The sequence below is a fragment of the Marmota flaviventris genome, unplaced genomic scaffold (genome assembly GCF_047511675.1).
Source record: "Marmota flaviventris isolate mMarFla1 unplaced genomic scaffold, mMarFla1.hap1 Scaffold_44, whole genome shotgun sequence".
In the NCBI taxonomy this organism is placed as follows: domain Eukaryota; kingdom Metazoa; phylum Chordata; class Mammalia; order Rodentia; family Sciuridae; genus Marmota; species Marmota flaviventris.
Window position 1 is genome coordinate 2,963,820 of NW_027288268.1, and position 12,853 is coordinate 2,976,672.

The following is a 12,853-nucleotide window of genomic DNA, read 5'->3' on the forward strand; positions in this document are numbered from 1 at the left end:
AGAAAAGAAAGAGCTGGGATTTGGCTCATTAGTTAAGCATCTGTGGGGTCAATTCCTGATTTAAATAATAATACTAATAATAATTCTAAATGACATCATGATAAACACAATAAAAATTTGTAACTGAACCTTTTTTTGGTGGTACTGGGGATTAAACCCAGGGCCTTGTGCATGTGAGGCCAGCACTCTATCAACTGAGTTATATCCCCAACCCTATAACTGAACATCTTACTAGACTCTAGTTTCCTTCTGTGACTTTTGTGATTTTGCTATTCCTTCTCTTATTCTATACTTTCTGCCAAAATTTTCTTCAGAAACAAAAAACTCCCTCTTTCCACAAATTATCTTCATAAAGGAAAATTTCTGGACATCTTCACCCCTTTGGTAAGGATTGTCAAGTCTTCTATTATGAGTTAAATACTCTATCCTGTTCTTTAATTCGGTACTTCTGCCTGTTTTTCTGTCCTTTTGTTTAAAATTGTGATTTATAACTGCATAGTTACAATTATGGTTTACATTGCTTCCTTGCCTTAGAACAATTAAGCCTTTTGCACACTTATCTCTAAACCCCAATACTCATGCTTTGATTTTTCTTTGTGTTCAGCTACATCACCAAGGTGGTTACAGGTCTTAATGCAAGCAGTTTCTGTTTGATCTGGTCCTGGATTCCTCCCTCCCATGTATGGTGCTCAAATTTTTTGTGCTTGGTGAGACTTTTAGTGAGGTTACATCTCATATACCAGTTTTGATGTAATGAGATGTCTTTTTGCAAATGTGGTGGATGTGATAAGTGGATGTGATATTGGGACTTCACTTATTGCAGATAAGTGACTGCAGTGTCTACCTCTCTTGCTATGAGGTCTTCTTCATGGTATAAAAACATTGTCTTATCCCTTGTTTACAAAACTTGAATTGATGGAGTATACAAACCAAGCTTCATGTAGTTCTGATCTCAAAAGTTATGACCACTACATGTCTACATTGTATAGAGCACTTGCTTTTTTTCAGGGCTACTTTACTTTAGAGAACTCTGAAAAAAATCTTTTATAACACATAAGTAAAGAAAACAGGGCTGGGGATGTGGCTCAAGCGGTAGTGTGCTTGCCTGGAGTGCATGCGGCCCGGGTTTGATCCTCAGCACCACATACAAACAAAGATGTTGTGTCCGCCAAAAACTAAAAAAAATAATAATAATAAATAAAATTCTCTCTCTCTCTCTCTCTCTCTCTCTCAAAAATAAATAAATAAATATTTTTAAAAAAGAAAACAATATTGGGCATGTTCAAATTTTCCAGAAAAATTTGAGAGCAATTATTAATGATTGACATATAATCAAACTGAGATTCCCAGAGTTAAGTGATATATCATAGTTTATAAAGTTACTAAGTGAGAAAAGCTAAGATTCAAATGAAATATAGCTAAGGTTTTACACCTAAAAAATACTATAATATTCACAAAGTCTTACACCTAATACATTATGAGGCAAGGCTATTACTTTATTGGCTTCTCCATTTAATATTTTCATTTTAGAAATATTTTATTAGTAGAAATAATAGTATTTCTGATGATAAATATATAAGAAAATATTCAACACCTTCAACATCCACAATGTTCAATAGAAACCATGTAGAGATTTTATACCTTTATATCAGATTTTTAGAAAAAGCATTTATAATCTGATAGTTAAAATCATTTTTTAAATTGTGCTACCATAAACATTGTTGTAGCTACATTCTTGTAGTATGCTGTGATGCCTTTCAGTATATGAATTGATAAAGAAAATGTTCTTTTTGTACAAAATGGGATAATGCTCATCATTAAAGAGAATGAAATCATGGCATATGCAGGTAAATGGATGGAGCTGAAGAATATTACGCTAAGTGAAGTAAGCCAATCCCCCCAAACCAAATGCTGAATGTTTTCTCTGACATAAAATTGCTGATATGTAATGGAAAGGAGGGAGAAGCATGGGAGGAATAGACAAACTATAAATAAGGCAGTGGGGAGGAAGGGGAAGAAAGGGAGCATGGGGATAGGAAAGTGGTGGAATTAGATGGATGTCATTACCCTAAGTACATGTATGAAGACATGAATGGTGTGACTCTGTTGTGTACAAGAGATATGAAAAATTGTACTCTATTTTTGTAATATGAATTACAATGCATTCTACTCTCTTTTATAACAAATTAGAATAAAATCTAAAAATTATGTTATAAAAGATTGTGAGCAAATTCAGAGGAAATAAAATATTTAAATACAAAAATAAAAAAGCATGTTTATATATGTTGAAATGTTTTATATATTCCATTGTGGAGTTTGTAATACTCAAGAATAATTGTAACATATTATGAAAAAAAGCAAATACTTTTGAAGCAACTAAAATATATTCATTTATTACAAAAGTAATATATTGTCTCATTTAAACCTATTCTTTGAATGAGAGAGAGGAAAACAGAATACAAAGAGTGATTAAGAAAGTAAAACAAAATAGGTAGAAGTGGAAAACTAAATATACAAATGAAGAAAGAAGTCTTAAGTACTAGAGAATCCATGCTAAAAATAAAAAAAGTAGTGAATGCATGATAAGACTGTGAGGAATGACAGATTATGTATCCTCTGATAAATCTCTGAAAACTTATTTTCTTGGGATAAAGATAACATATGAAACTACTTCTCACAAGTTTAGACACGATTTTGTAATTACTTATTCATGAAAGTTTATTAAATAATATCAATACTAGATACTTCCTGGAATTTTTCTCCAAGTCGATGAAATCTTTTATATGTTTTAGAATATGTATGTGCATGTGCACTCTAGAACACTATGTATAAATGTATATATGTTTTATCTAAGGTTAACTTTTTTATGTATGTGAAATAATTTGATTCTGTTAAATTTTTCTAAATATAATGGTAAATAAAATATTTTTGTAGAAAATATAATGTGAGTGATCTGTTTATTTTAAAGTGTCTGAATTTTTTTTACATAACTGGCTTTGTAAAGCCAGTCATTTCTATATTTTAAATATAGCAACAAATGAAAATTCAAGAAAAAAAGGACTGTGTATTAGACTTGTGTACCCTCACTACTTGTGTGTGTGTGTGTGTGTGTGTGTGTGTGTGTGTGTGTATATATATATATATATATATATATATATATATATATAGAGAGAGAGAGAGAGAGAGAGAGAGAGAGAGAGAATAATTTTTTCCTGTGATCCTTTTTCAAGTAACTTATATTACAGGTGTGCATCAAAATTCTAGAATCCCCCTACCCTTCTTCTTATTATTATTATTTTGAGTGGCTGTGAATTGCATTAAATTCCTTGGGTTGATTTACTTTGAGGGAGAATTTCCTTCCAATAGTAGGACCTAACCCAGACAGAAGTGCATTGACACATATCACTGTATATAAGGTTAAAGCAACTTGTGAATAAATATGTATATATTTTTATTTATGGAAATGATATCACAGTTAGTTTAAATTTTTATTTCACTTTTCTGTTCACTGATCTTATGAAAAACAGTTTGAGGTTTAAACTCATTAGCAATTTCCTTATGCATCAAGGTCCCCATATCTCTCACCCCTAAAAAGAGACTCACAAGTATAATTTTAAAGTTTTTTCTATTCAAATTAAAAATGAAAAACAAAAGTTAGGCACAGTGGCATACACCTGTAATCCAAGTGGCTCAGGATGTGGTTGCAGGAGAACTGTGAGTTCAATGTTACCTTCAGCAAAAAGTAAGGCACTAAGAAACTCAGTAAGATCCTGTCCTTAAATGAAAAAGAAGGAGGAGGAGGAGGAGGAGGAGGAGGAGGAGGAGGAGGAGGAGGAAAAGGAGGAGAAGGAGAAGAAGAAAATAAGAGCTTAAACAAATTGTAACTAAAAACTCTATATTCAATATATTATCATTGCTTGACACTATGAATTTATTAATACATACATGCACTTTTGGAAAACCATCTTAATATTCACTATTTACCTGAAGTCTCAGGCATATCTCAGTTTACTGTATCCAAATTTCACATTGAGAGCTATGGATTCATTGACATCAGCAAGATGAAAGGCCTGAACCACTCATTTGTATGTCCTAGGTGATGGAATACACTTCTTGGACATATTCTCAACAGGGACAAAGAACAGGAGAGACAGTGCACATTGAGACAGCTGGCAGCTCCAACCCAAAACTGTACAAATGTGGACATTATTTCTCACTAGATTCTAAGAACAGATTCATTCCCATTTCAGATCCCACATAGTAAATATAAAGAATTGATGTCACAGGAGGTGGATGGTGCCAGGTCTTCAGATTTTTCAGTAGCCCAGACTCTATGATATAAATACATTAAAGGGAAACTTATCTGCAATTTTACCTTGACCCTAGAGGCAGAATTGAGATATTTAGCTTTTATAATTGTGCTAATATTCATACCAAATTTATAAGGTAGTGGGAGAATATTTTCACAATTAAAGGCATATATGTCTATAAATATTTTTCTATAGTTCAATACAGTTTATTAAGAGAGTCAACAAAATTTTAATGAAGAAAAAATAAATCACTGTCTATAAGATGACTGCTGTTTTTCATACAACCTCTGCACATCATGTGATTGAAACCTGGCATCCAACCTATAGTGAATAAATTAAGTAATTATCTGTCACTAATTAACTCATTCTAAAACTTATTAGCTCATATTTGGGATGGTCGTCAATTTAGGCTCAGTTCACCTGGAATCTTTGCTGCATATGATTAGCTGATGGTTGGTAAATACACTGAACTTTAGAGTATAATCTGGCTGCCAATAAAACACCCTGATGTTTTTTCCCAAAATAACTCATGATTAAAAAAGTATTGTGGGCTTGTTATCATGGAGGTAACAGTGTTATGAAAGCAAAAACAAAAACATTCAAATGTTTCTTGACCAGATACCTGACTGCTCTTTCATAGCAAACAGCATTACATAATTCATAAAAAAAAATAATAAGAGACCATATTCAACGTTTTGGAAACACATTCTACATTTTTCTAGAGTAGGAGGAAAAACATATCATCTACTTTCTGTATATAAATGAAGCTGAAGAATTGTTACATGTTGGCATTTATGATTATTGTACCTTTTATAATCGATGAGGTTCACATAGGTGTTCAGTGTGAAAGAATATTTTCTAAGTCTCACAAGAATATTTGCTAAGTAACTTTACTGGACTTCAGGTTAAACTTTACCTTATCTCAAAGCCAAAACTCACCTCCTCTAGGTTAGATGAGTTATCAATATTTTCATATTCTCTTGGATGTTAGATAGTGACACTTATTCAAAAGAGCAGAATTTGTTTCTTTTGTACCAGAGATCTTACCCAGGGGCATTTAAGCACAAAGTCACACCTCCAGCCCCATTTTATTTTATTTTATTTTTTGTAACAGGGATTGAAGCCAGGGGCACTTAACCCTGGGCCACATCCCCAGCCCTATTTTGTATTATACTTAGAGACAGAGTCTCACTGAGTTTTCTAGGGTCTCACTTTGGCTGAGGGTGACTTTGAATTTACCATCTTCTTGCATCATTTTCCCATCCTTCTGGGATTATGGTTGTGTGCACCTTGCCCAACACAGTCGTGGTTTTTTTTTTTTTTGTTTGTTTGTTTGCTTTAGTATTTACTCAGTTGCTGAAGCTGTCCTTGAATGTGATATCTCACTGCCTATATATCCTGAGTCACTGAAATTACAGAAACACATCACCATACCGGTTCTTTTCAGTTCACACAAAGGCAGAATTGGGACGTCAAACAGAAAGAGAGCTGTTAAAATCACCCCATCTTAAATGGTGTCTTATTTTCTAATATTTAAACATTGGACTTGTTTTGACACATAATGAGGAAATAGTATTTTAATCGGGAGTCTGTTGATTCTCATTTCATCTATACAATTTGTTACAGTTCAAAACTTGATTTAATTTGAAAATATAATTCATCCTGTAAAATTTCTGTGCTTTCTCTTCTTTCTGTTAGAACACTGGTTTTAATGCCTGTGGAAAATTTTTACAGCTAGAGAGAAGTCTATATACTAAAATATTAATAGTATTAATTTTAATCATATTTTTGTTTCATATTTCTAACTTAGTTAGCAATATGAAGAATTGAACTCATAACTCCTCTATCACTGAGTTATACTCCAAGATCTTTTTCTTCTTTGTTTTATGACAGGGTTTTTCTCAGTTGTCAAGGCTAATCTAAAACTTTTGATCCTCAAGCATCAGAAACCTGTATCACCAGTATTGAAGTGCATGACTGTGTACATGGCTATTTTGTAACATTCTTAAAGTTGAGTATACAAACTCACCCAATTGTGCATTCCTGTAACTCTAGTTACTCCCAAGGATGAGACCACCATACAATAATCATGGGAGACTTCAACACACCTCTCTCACCAATGGACAGATCTTCCAAACAAAAGTTGAATAAGGAAACTATAGAACTCAATAACACAATTAATAAACTAGACTTAATTGACATATATAGAATATACTACCCAACATCAAGTAGTTACACTTTTTTCTCAGCAGCACATGGATCCTTCTCAAAAATAGATCACATATTATGTCACAGGGCAACTCTTAGACAATATAAAGGAGTAGAGATAATACCATGCATCTTATCTGATCATAATGGAATGAAACTGAAAATCAACGATAAAAGAAGGAAGGAAAAAGCATACATCACTTGGAGAATGAACAATCGGTTACTGAATGATCAATGGGTTATAGAACACATCAAGGAGGAAATTAAAAAATTCTTAGAGATAAATGAAAACACAGACACAACATATCGGAATCTATGGGACACATTGAAAGCAGTTCTAAGAGGAAAATTCATTGCTTGGAGTTCATTCCTTAAAAAAAGAAAAAAACAACAAATAAATGATCTCATACTTCATCTCAAAATCCTAGAAAAAGAAGAGTAAAACAACAGCAAAAGAAGTAGAAGGCAAGAAATAATGAAAATCAGAGCTGAAATTAATGAAATCGAAACAAAAGAAACAATTGAAAAAATTGACAAAACTAAAAGTTGGTTCTTTGAAAAAATAAACAAAATCAACAGACCCTTAGCCATGGTAGCAAAGAGAAGAAGAGAGAGAACTCAAATTACTAGCATACGGGATGAAAAAGGCAATATCACAACAGACACTTCAGAAATACAGATGATAATCAAAAATTATTTTGAATCCTTATACTCCAATAAATTAGAAGATAGTGAAGGCATCAATAAATTTCTTAAGTCATATGATCTGCCCAGATTGAGTCAGGAAGATATAGACAACCTAAACAGACCAATATCAATTGAGGAAATAGAAGAAACCATGAAAAGACTACCAACTAAGAAAAGCCCAGGACCGGATGGGTATACAGCAGAGTTTTACAAAACCTTTAAAGAGGAACTAATACCAATACTTTTCAAGCTACTTCAGGAAATAGAAAAAGAGGGAGAACTTCCAAATTCATTCTACGAGGCCAACATCACCCTGATACCTAAACCAGACAAAGACACTTCAAAGAAAGAAAACTACAGACCAATATCTCTAATGAACCTAGATGCAAAAATCCTCAATAAAATTCTGGCGAATCGGATACAAAAACATATCAAAAAAATTGTGCACCATGATCAAGTAGGATTCATCCCTGGGATGCAAGGCTGGTTCAATATATGAAAATCAATAAATGTTATTCACCACATCAATAGACTCAAAAGTAAGAACCATATGATCATCTCGATAGATGCGGAAAAAGCATTCGACAAAGTACAGCATCCCTTTATGTTCAAAACTCTAGAAAAACTAGGGATAACAGGAACATACCTCAATATTGTAAAAGCAATCTATGCTAAGCCGCAGGCTAGCATCATTCTGAATGGAGAAAAATTGAAGGCATTCCCTCTAAAATCTGGAACAAGACAGGGATGCCCTCTCTCACCACTTCTGTTCAACATAGTTCTCAAAACACTGGCCAGAGCAATTAGACAGATGAAAGAAATTAAAGGCATAAAAATAGGAAAAGAAGAACTTAAATTATCACTATTTGCAGATGATATGATTCTATACCTAGCAGACCCAAAAGGCTCTACAAAGAAACTATTAGAGCTAATAAATGAATTCAGCAAAGTGGCAGGATATAAAATCAACACGCATAAATCAAAGGCATTCCTGTATATCAGTGACAAATCCTCTGAAATGGAAATGAGGACAACCACTCCATTCACAATATCTTAAAAAAAAATAAAATACTTGGGTATCAACCTAACAAAAGAGGTGAAAGACTTATACAATGAAAACTACAGAACCCTAAAGAGAGAAATAGAAGAAGATCTTAGAAGATGGAAAAATATACCCTGTTCATGGATAGGCAGAACTAACATCATCAAAATGGCGATATTACCAAAAGTTCTCTATAGGTTTAATGCAATGCCAATCAAAATCCCAAAGGCATTTCTTGTAGAAATAGAGAAAGCAATCATGAAATTCATATGGAAAAATAAAAGACCCAGAATAGCAAAAACAATGCTAAGCAGGAAGTGTGAATCAGGCGGTATAGCGATACCAGACTTCAAACTATACTACAGAACAATAGTAACAAAAACAGCATGGTACTGCTACCAAAACAGGCGGGTGGACCAATGGTACAGAATAGAGGACACAGAAACCAATCCACAAAACTACAACTATCTTATATTTGATAAAGGTGCTAAAAGCATGCAATGGAGGAAGGATAGCATCTTCAACAAATGCTGCTGGGAAAACTGGAAATCCATATGCAACAAAATGAAACTGAATCCCTTTCTCTCACCATGCACAAAAGTGAATTCAAAATGGATCAAGGAGCTTGATATCAAATCAGAGACACGCCGTCTGATAGAAGAAAAAGTTGGCTACAATCTACAGTCGGTGGGGTCGGGCTCCAAATTCCTCAGTAGGACACCCATAGCACAAAAGTTAATAACTAGAATCAACAAATGGGACTTACTCAAACTAAAAAGTTTTTTTCTCAGCAAAAGAAACAATAAGAGTGGTAAATAGGGAGCCTACATCCTGGGAACAAATCTTTACTCCTCACACTTCAGATAGAGCCCTAATATCCAGAGTATACAAAGAACTCAAAAAATTAGACAATAAAATAACAAACAACCCAATCAACAAATGGGCCAAGGACCTGAACAGACACTTCTCAGAGGAGGACATACAATCAATCAACAAGTACATGAAAAAATGCTCACCATCTCTAGCAGTCAGAGAAATGCAAATCAAAACCACCCTAAGATACCATCTCACTCCAGTAAGATTGGCAGCCATTTTGAAGTCAAACAACAACAAGTGCTGGTGAGGATGTGGGGAAAAGGGTACACTTGTACATTGCTGGTGGGACTGCAAATTGGTGCAGCCAATTTGGAAAGCAGTATGTAGATTTCTTGGAAAGCTGGGAATGGAGCCACCATTTGACCCAACTATTCCCCTTCTCGGTCTATTCCCTAAAGACCTAAAAAGAGCATGCTACAGGGACACTGCTACATCGATGTTCATAGCAGCACAATTCACAATAGCAAGACTGTGGAACCAAGCTAGATGCCCTTCAATAGACGAATGGATAAAAAAAAATGTGGCATTTATACACAAAGGAGTATTACTCTGCATTAAAAAATGACAAAATCATAGAATTTGCAGGGAAATGGATGGCATTAGAGCAGATTATGCTAAGTGAAGCTAGCCAATCCCTAAAAAACAAATGCCAAATGTCTTCTTTGATATAAGGAGAGTAACTAAGAACAGAGTAGGGTCGAAGAGCATGAGAAGAAGATTAACATTAAACAGGGATGAGAGGTGGGAGGGAAAGGGAGAGAGAAGGGTAATTGCATGGAAATGGAAGGAGACCCTCAGCGTTATACAAAAGTACATACAAGAGGAAGTGAGGGGAAAGGGGAAAATAATACAAGTGGGACAAATGAATGACAGTAGAGGGGGCAGAGAGAGAAGAGGGGAGGGGAGGGGAGGGGGGATAGTAGAGGATAGGAAAGGCAGCAGAACACAACAGACACTAGTATGGCAATATGTAAATCAATGGATGTGTAACTGATGTGATTCTGCAATCTGTATATGGGGTAAAAATGGGAGCTCATAACCCACTTGAATCAAAGTGTGAGATATGATATATCAAGAACTATGTAATGTTTTGAACAACCAACAATAAAAAATTAAAAAAAAAAAGCCTGTTGGTGTTTAGTGGTCCATTGAAATTGGGCATCCCCCTTTATCAGGAGGTATAAGGGGGCAGCTAAAGATGCAATCCCAGGAATCCATAACCTGCAAAAGCCAGCAGTCCCAAGAAATTATCTGAATTGTCTCTTATTAGATGGGGGTGGTATCTGCACAACAGTTCGTTTTCTGGGCTCAGTGAGCCATTGTCTGCCACCCCTAAGAGAATAACCCAGGAAGATTACTTCTTGTTGACAAATTTGGGCCTTTTTGGCAGAAGCCCTATATCCGAGCTGAGCAAGCTCGGATAATAGTGCTTGGGTCCCGGACTCACAGTTCTCCTTGGTGTTGGCTGCCAGCAGCAGAACATCCACATATTGGAGTAGGGTGACTTCGGGGTGTGCAGTTCTGAAGTCGTTGAGGTCCTTGTGGAGAGCTTCATCAAAGAGAGTGGGAGAGTTTTTGAACCCCTGTGGGAGTCTGGTCCAGGTTAGTTGACCAGATGTTCCTGTTTCTGGGTCTATCCACTCGAAATCAAACAACAACTGACTGTCCTTATGTAAGGGCAAGCAGAAGAAAGCATCTTTTAAGTCCAGCACAGTGTACCATTTCCACTCCGGATTCAGAGTGCTGAGCAAATTATATGGATTGGGTACTGTGGGGTGAATGTCCTGCACTCTGTTGTTGATTTCTCTTAGATCTTGAACAGGACGGTAGTCCCCAGTTCCTGGTTTTCTTACTGGTAGCAGGGGGGTATTCCAGGCCGATTGACAGGGCCTTAGGACCCCAAGAGCCAGGTATTTCTGAGTATGGGGCTTTATTCCCTCCCTAGCTTCTTTGCTTAGAGGATATTGTTTAACACTGATTGGAGAGGCAGAGGCTTTTAATTCTACTACTATTGGAGGTTGTTTTATGGCCAGACCTAACCCAGCAGTTTCTGCCCAGGCATCAGGATAATCTGTTATCCATCTCTGGGGTAGTCTATCTGTTTGATCAGTCCCAGGGGCCACGAAGAGTTGATGTTCATCCTCTACTGACATAGTCAAAGCCGTGACTATGGGGGTTTTTACTGAAGGATTTAAAAACTCCACTTGGGGACCATCAGGGTTAAAAGTTATTTTAGCCCGGAGCTTGGTGAGTAGATCCCTGCCCATTAATGGGGCCGGGCATTCTGGGATTACTAGGAAAGAGTGGTGGACTTTTCCCCTTCCTAAGTCCATAGTCCTCTTTGTTGTCCAAGCTCGATATTTGCTGCCATTAGCCCCTTGGACTAAGGATCTTTTATTAGATAGAGGGCCCAGTGGGGTCTTAAGGGCTGAATATACTGCTCCTGTATCCACTTCAAAGTTCACTGGGGTCCCCTCCACTTCAAATGTTACCCTGAGCTCGGGGAGGGGATCCAAGCCCCGACTTTCCTAGTCATCTTCTAAAGTCAGTATGGCAGGCCGGCGTGGATGCTTGTTTTGGGGGCATTTTCTGGCCCAATGTCCCTTCTCTTTACAGTAGGCACATTGATCTGAGGCCAGGGGCAGCCTTTGGTGTGGGCCCAGGTGTCCTTTCCTGTCTCCCTGCTTTCTAGCTTCTGGCCTGTCTGCGACTGTGACCAGGACCTTAGCCAATGCTTTAGTCTGCCTTTTGCTCCTTTCATCTTCCTTTTGTTCCCTCTCCTTCTCCCTCCTCTGTTCCTTCTCTTCCTCAGTTTCTCTCTTATAATATACTTTTTCAGCCTCTCTGACTAAATCTCTTAAGGTCATATCTTGTAATCCATCTAAATGTTGTAACTTCTTCTTAATATCTAGGGCAGCCTGCCCAATAAAAGCCATTACAACAGATGTTTTTTGGTCCTCTACCTGAGGATCAAAGGGAGTATATCTCCTATATGCTTCCATAATTCTCTCTAGAAACATGGAGGGAGATTCATTGGGTCCCTGGATAATCTCTCTTACCTTGGCCAGATTAGTTGGCCACCTGGCGGCCGCTCGGAAACCCACTATAACAGCCCGGCGATAAGTGGACAGATGCTCCCTACCTTCAAAGGTGTTAGGGTCCCAGTTGGGTCGGTTTAAGGGGAAGCCAGCTTCAATGAGATTGGGGAGTTGGGTTGGTCGCCCATCTGGTCCAAGAATATTCTTTCTGGCTTCCAAGAGGATTCTCTCCTGTTCTTCTGTTGTGAAGAGAGCCCCCAAAAGTTGTTGACAATCATCCCAAGTGGGCTGGTGTGAGAACATCAGCGACTCGACTAAACCTGTAAGCCTGGCTGGGTCCTCAGAAAAAGGGGGATTGTTATTTTTCCAGTTGTATAGATCTGAGGAGGAGAAAGGCCAATATTGGTAAGCCTGAATCTCCCCCCCCCCCCCGTGCCCATCATCTATTGTGGGCCCATAGGGACGGAGAGGAAGCATCACAGGGGCATCCAGGTTTTCATTAGTCGCCGCCGGTGAGTTCCCTTAGCTGGCCCGGTTTCCTCCGGTGGGGGAGGGGCTGCTGCTTCCACCGTGGGGAAATCCCCAGGAGGGCTTGTATCTGGTCCGATTATCTTCAGCGGTGGAGAGGCTGAGTCAGCAGCGCGAGGGCCACTTAGGACGAGTTGGGGGTTTGGGAGCATGGGTAGAGGATA

The 12,853-nt window shown here is 37.1% G+C and overlaps 1 protein-coding gene across 1 annotated transcript; it reads right to left on the minus strand.

Moving 5' to 3' along the window:
• Positions 1–10,370: 10,370 nt before the first annotated feature.
• LOC139704196 (uncharacterized) lies at positions 10,371–12,638 on the minus strand. The gene is given in 1 exon segment (XM_071607252.1): positions 10,371–12,638. A coding segment is annotated over 1 exon segment (2,268 nt).
• Between the last annotated feature and the right edge of the window lie 215 nt (positions 12,639–12,853).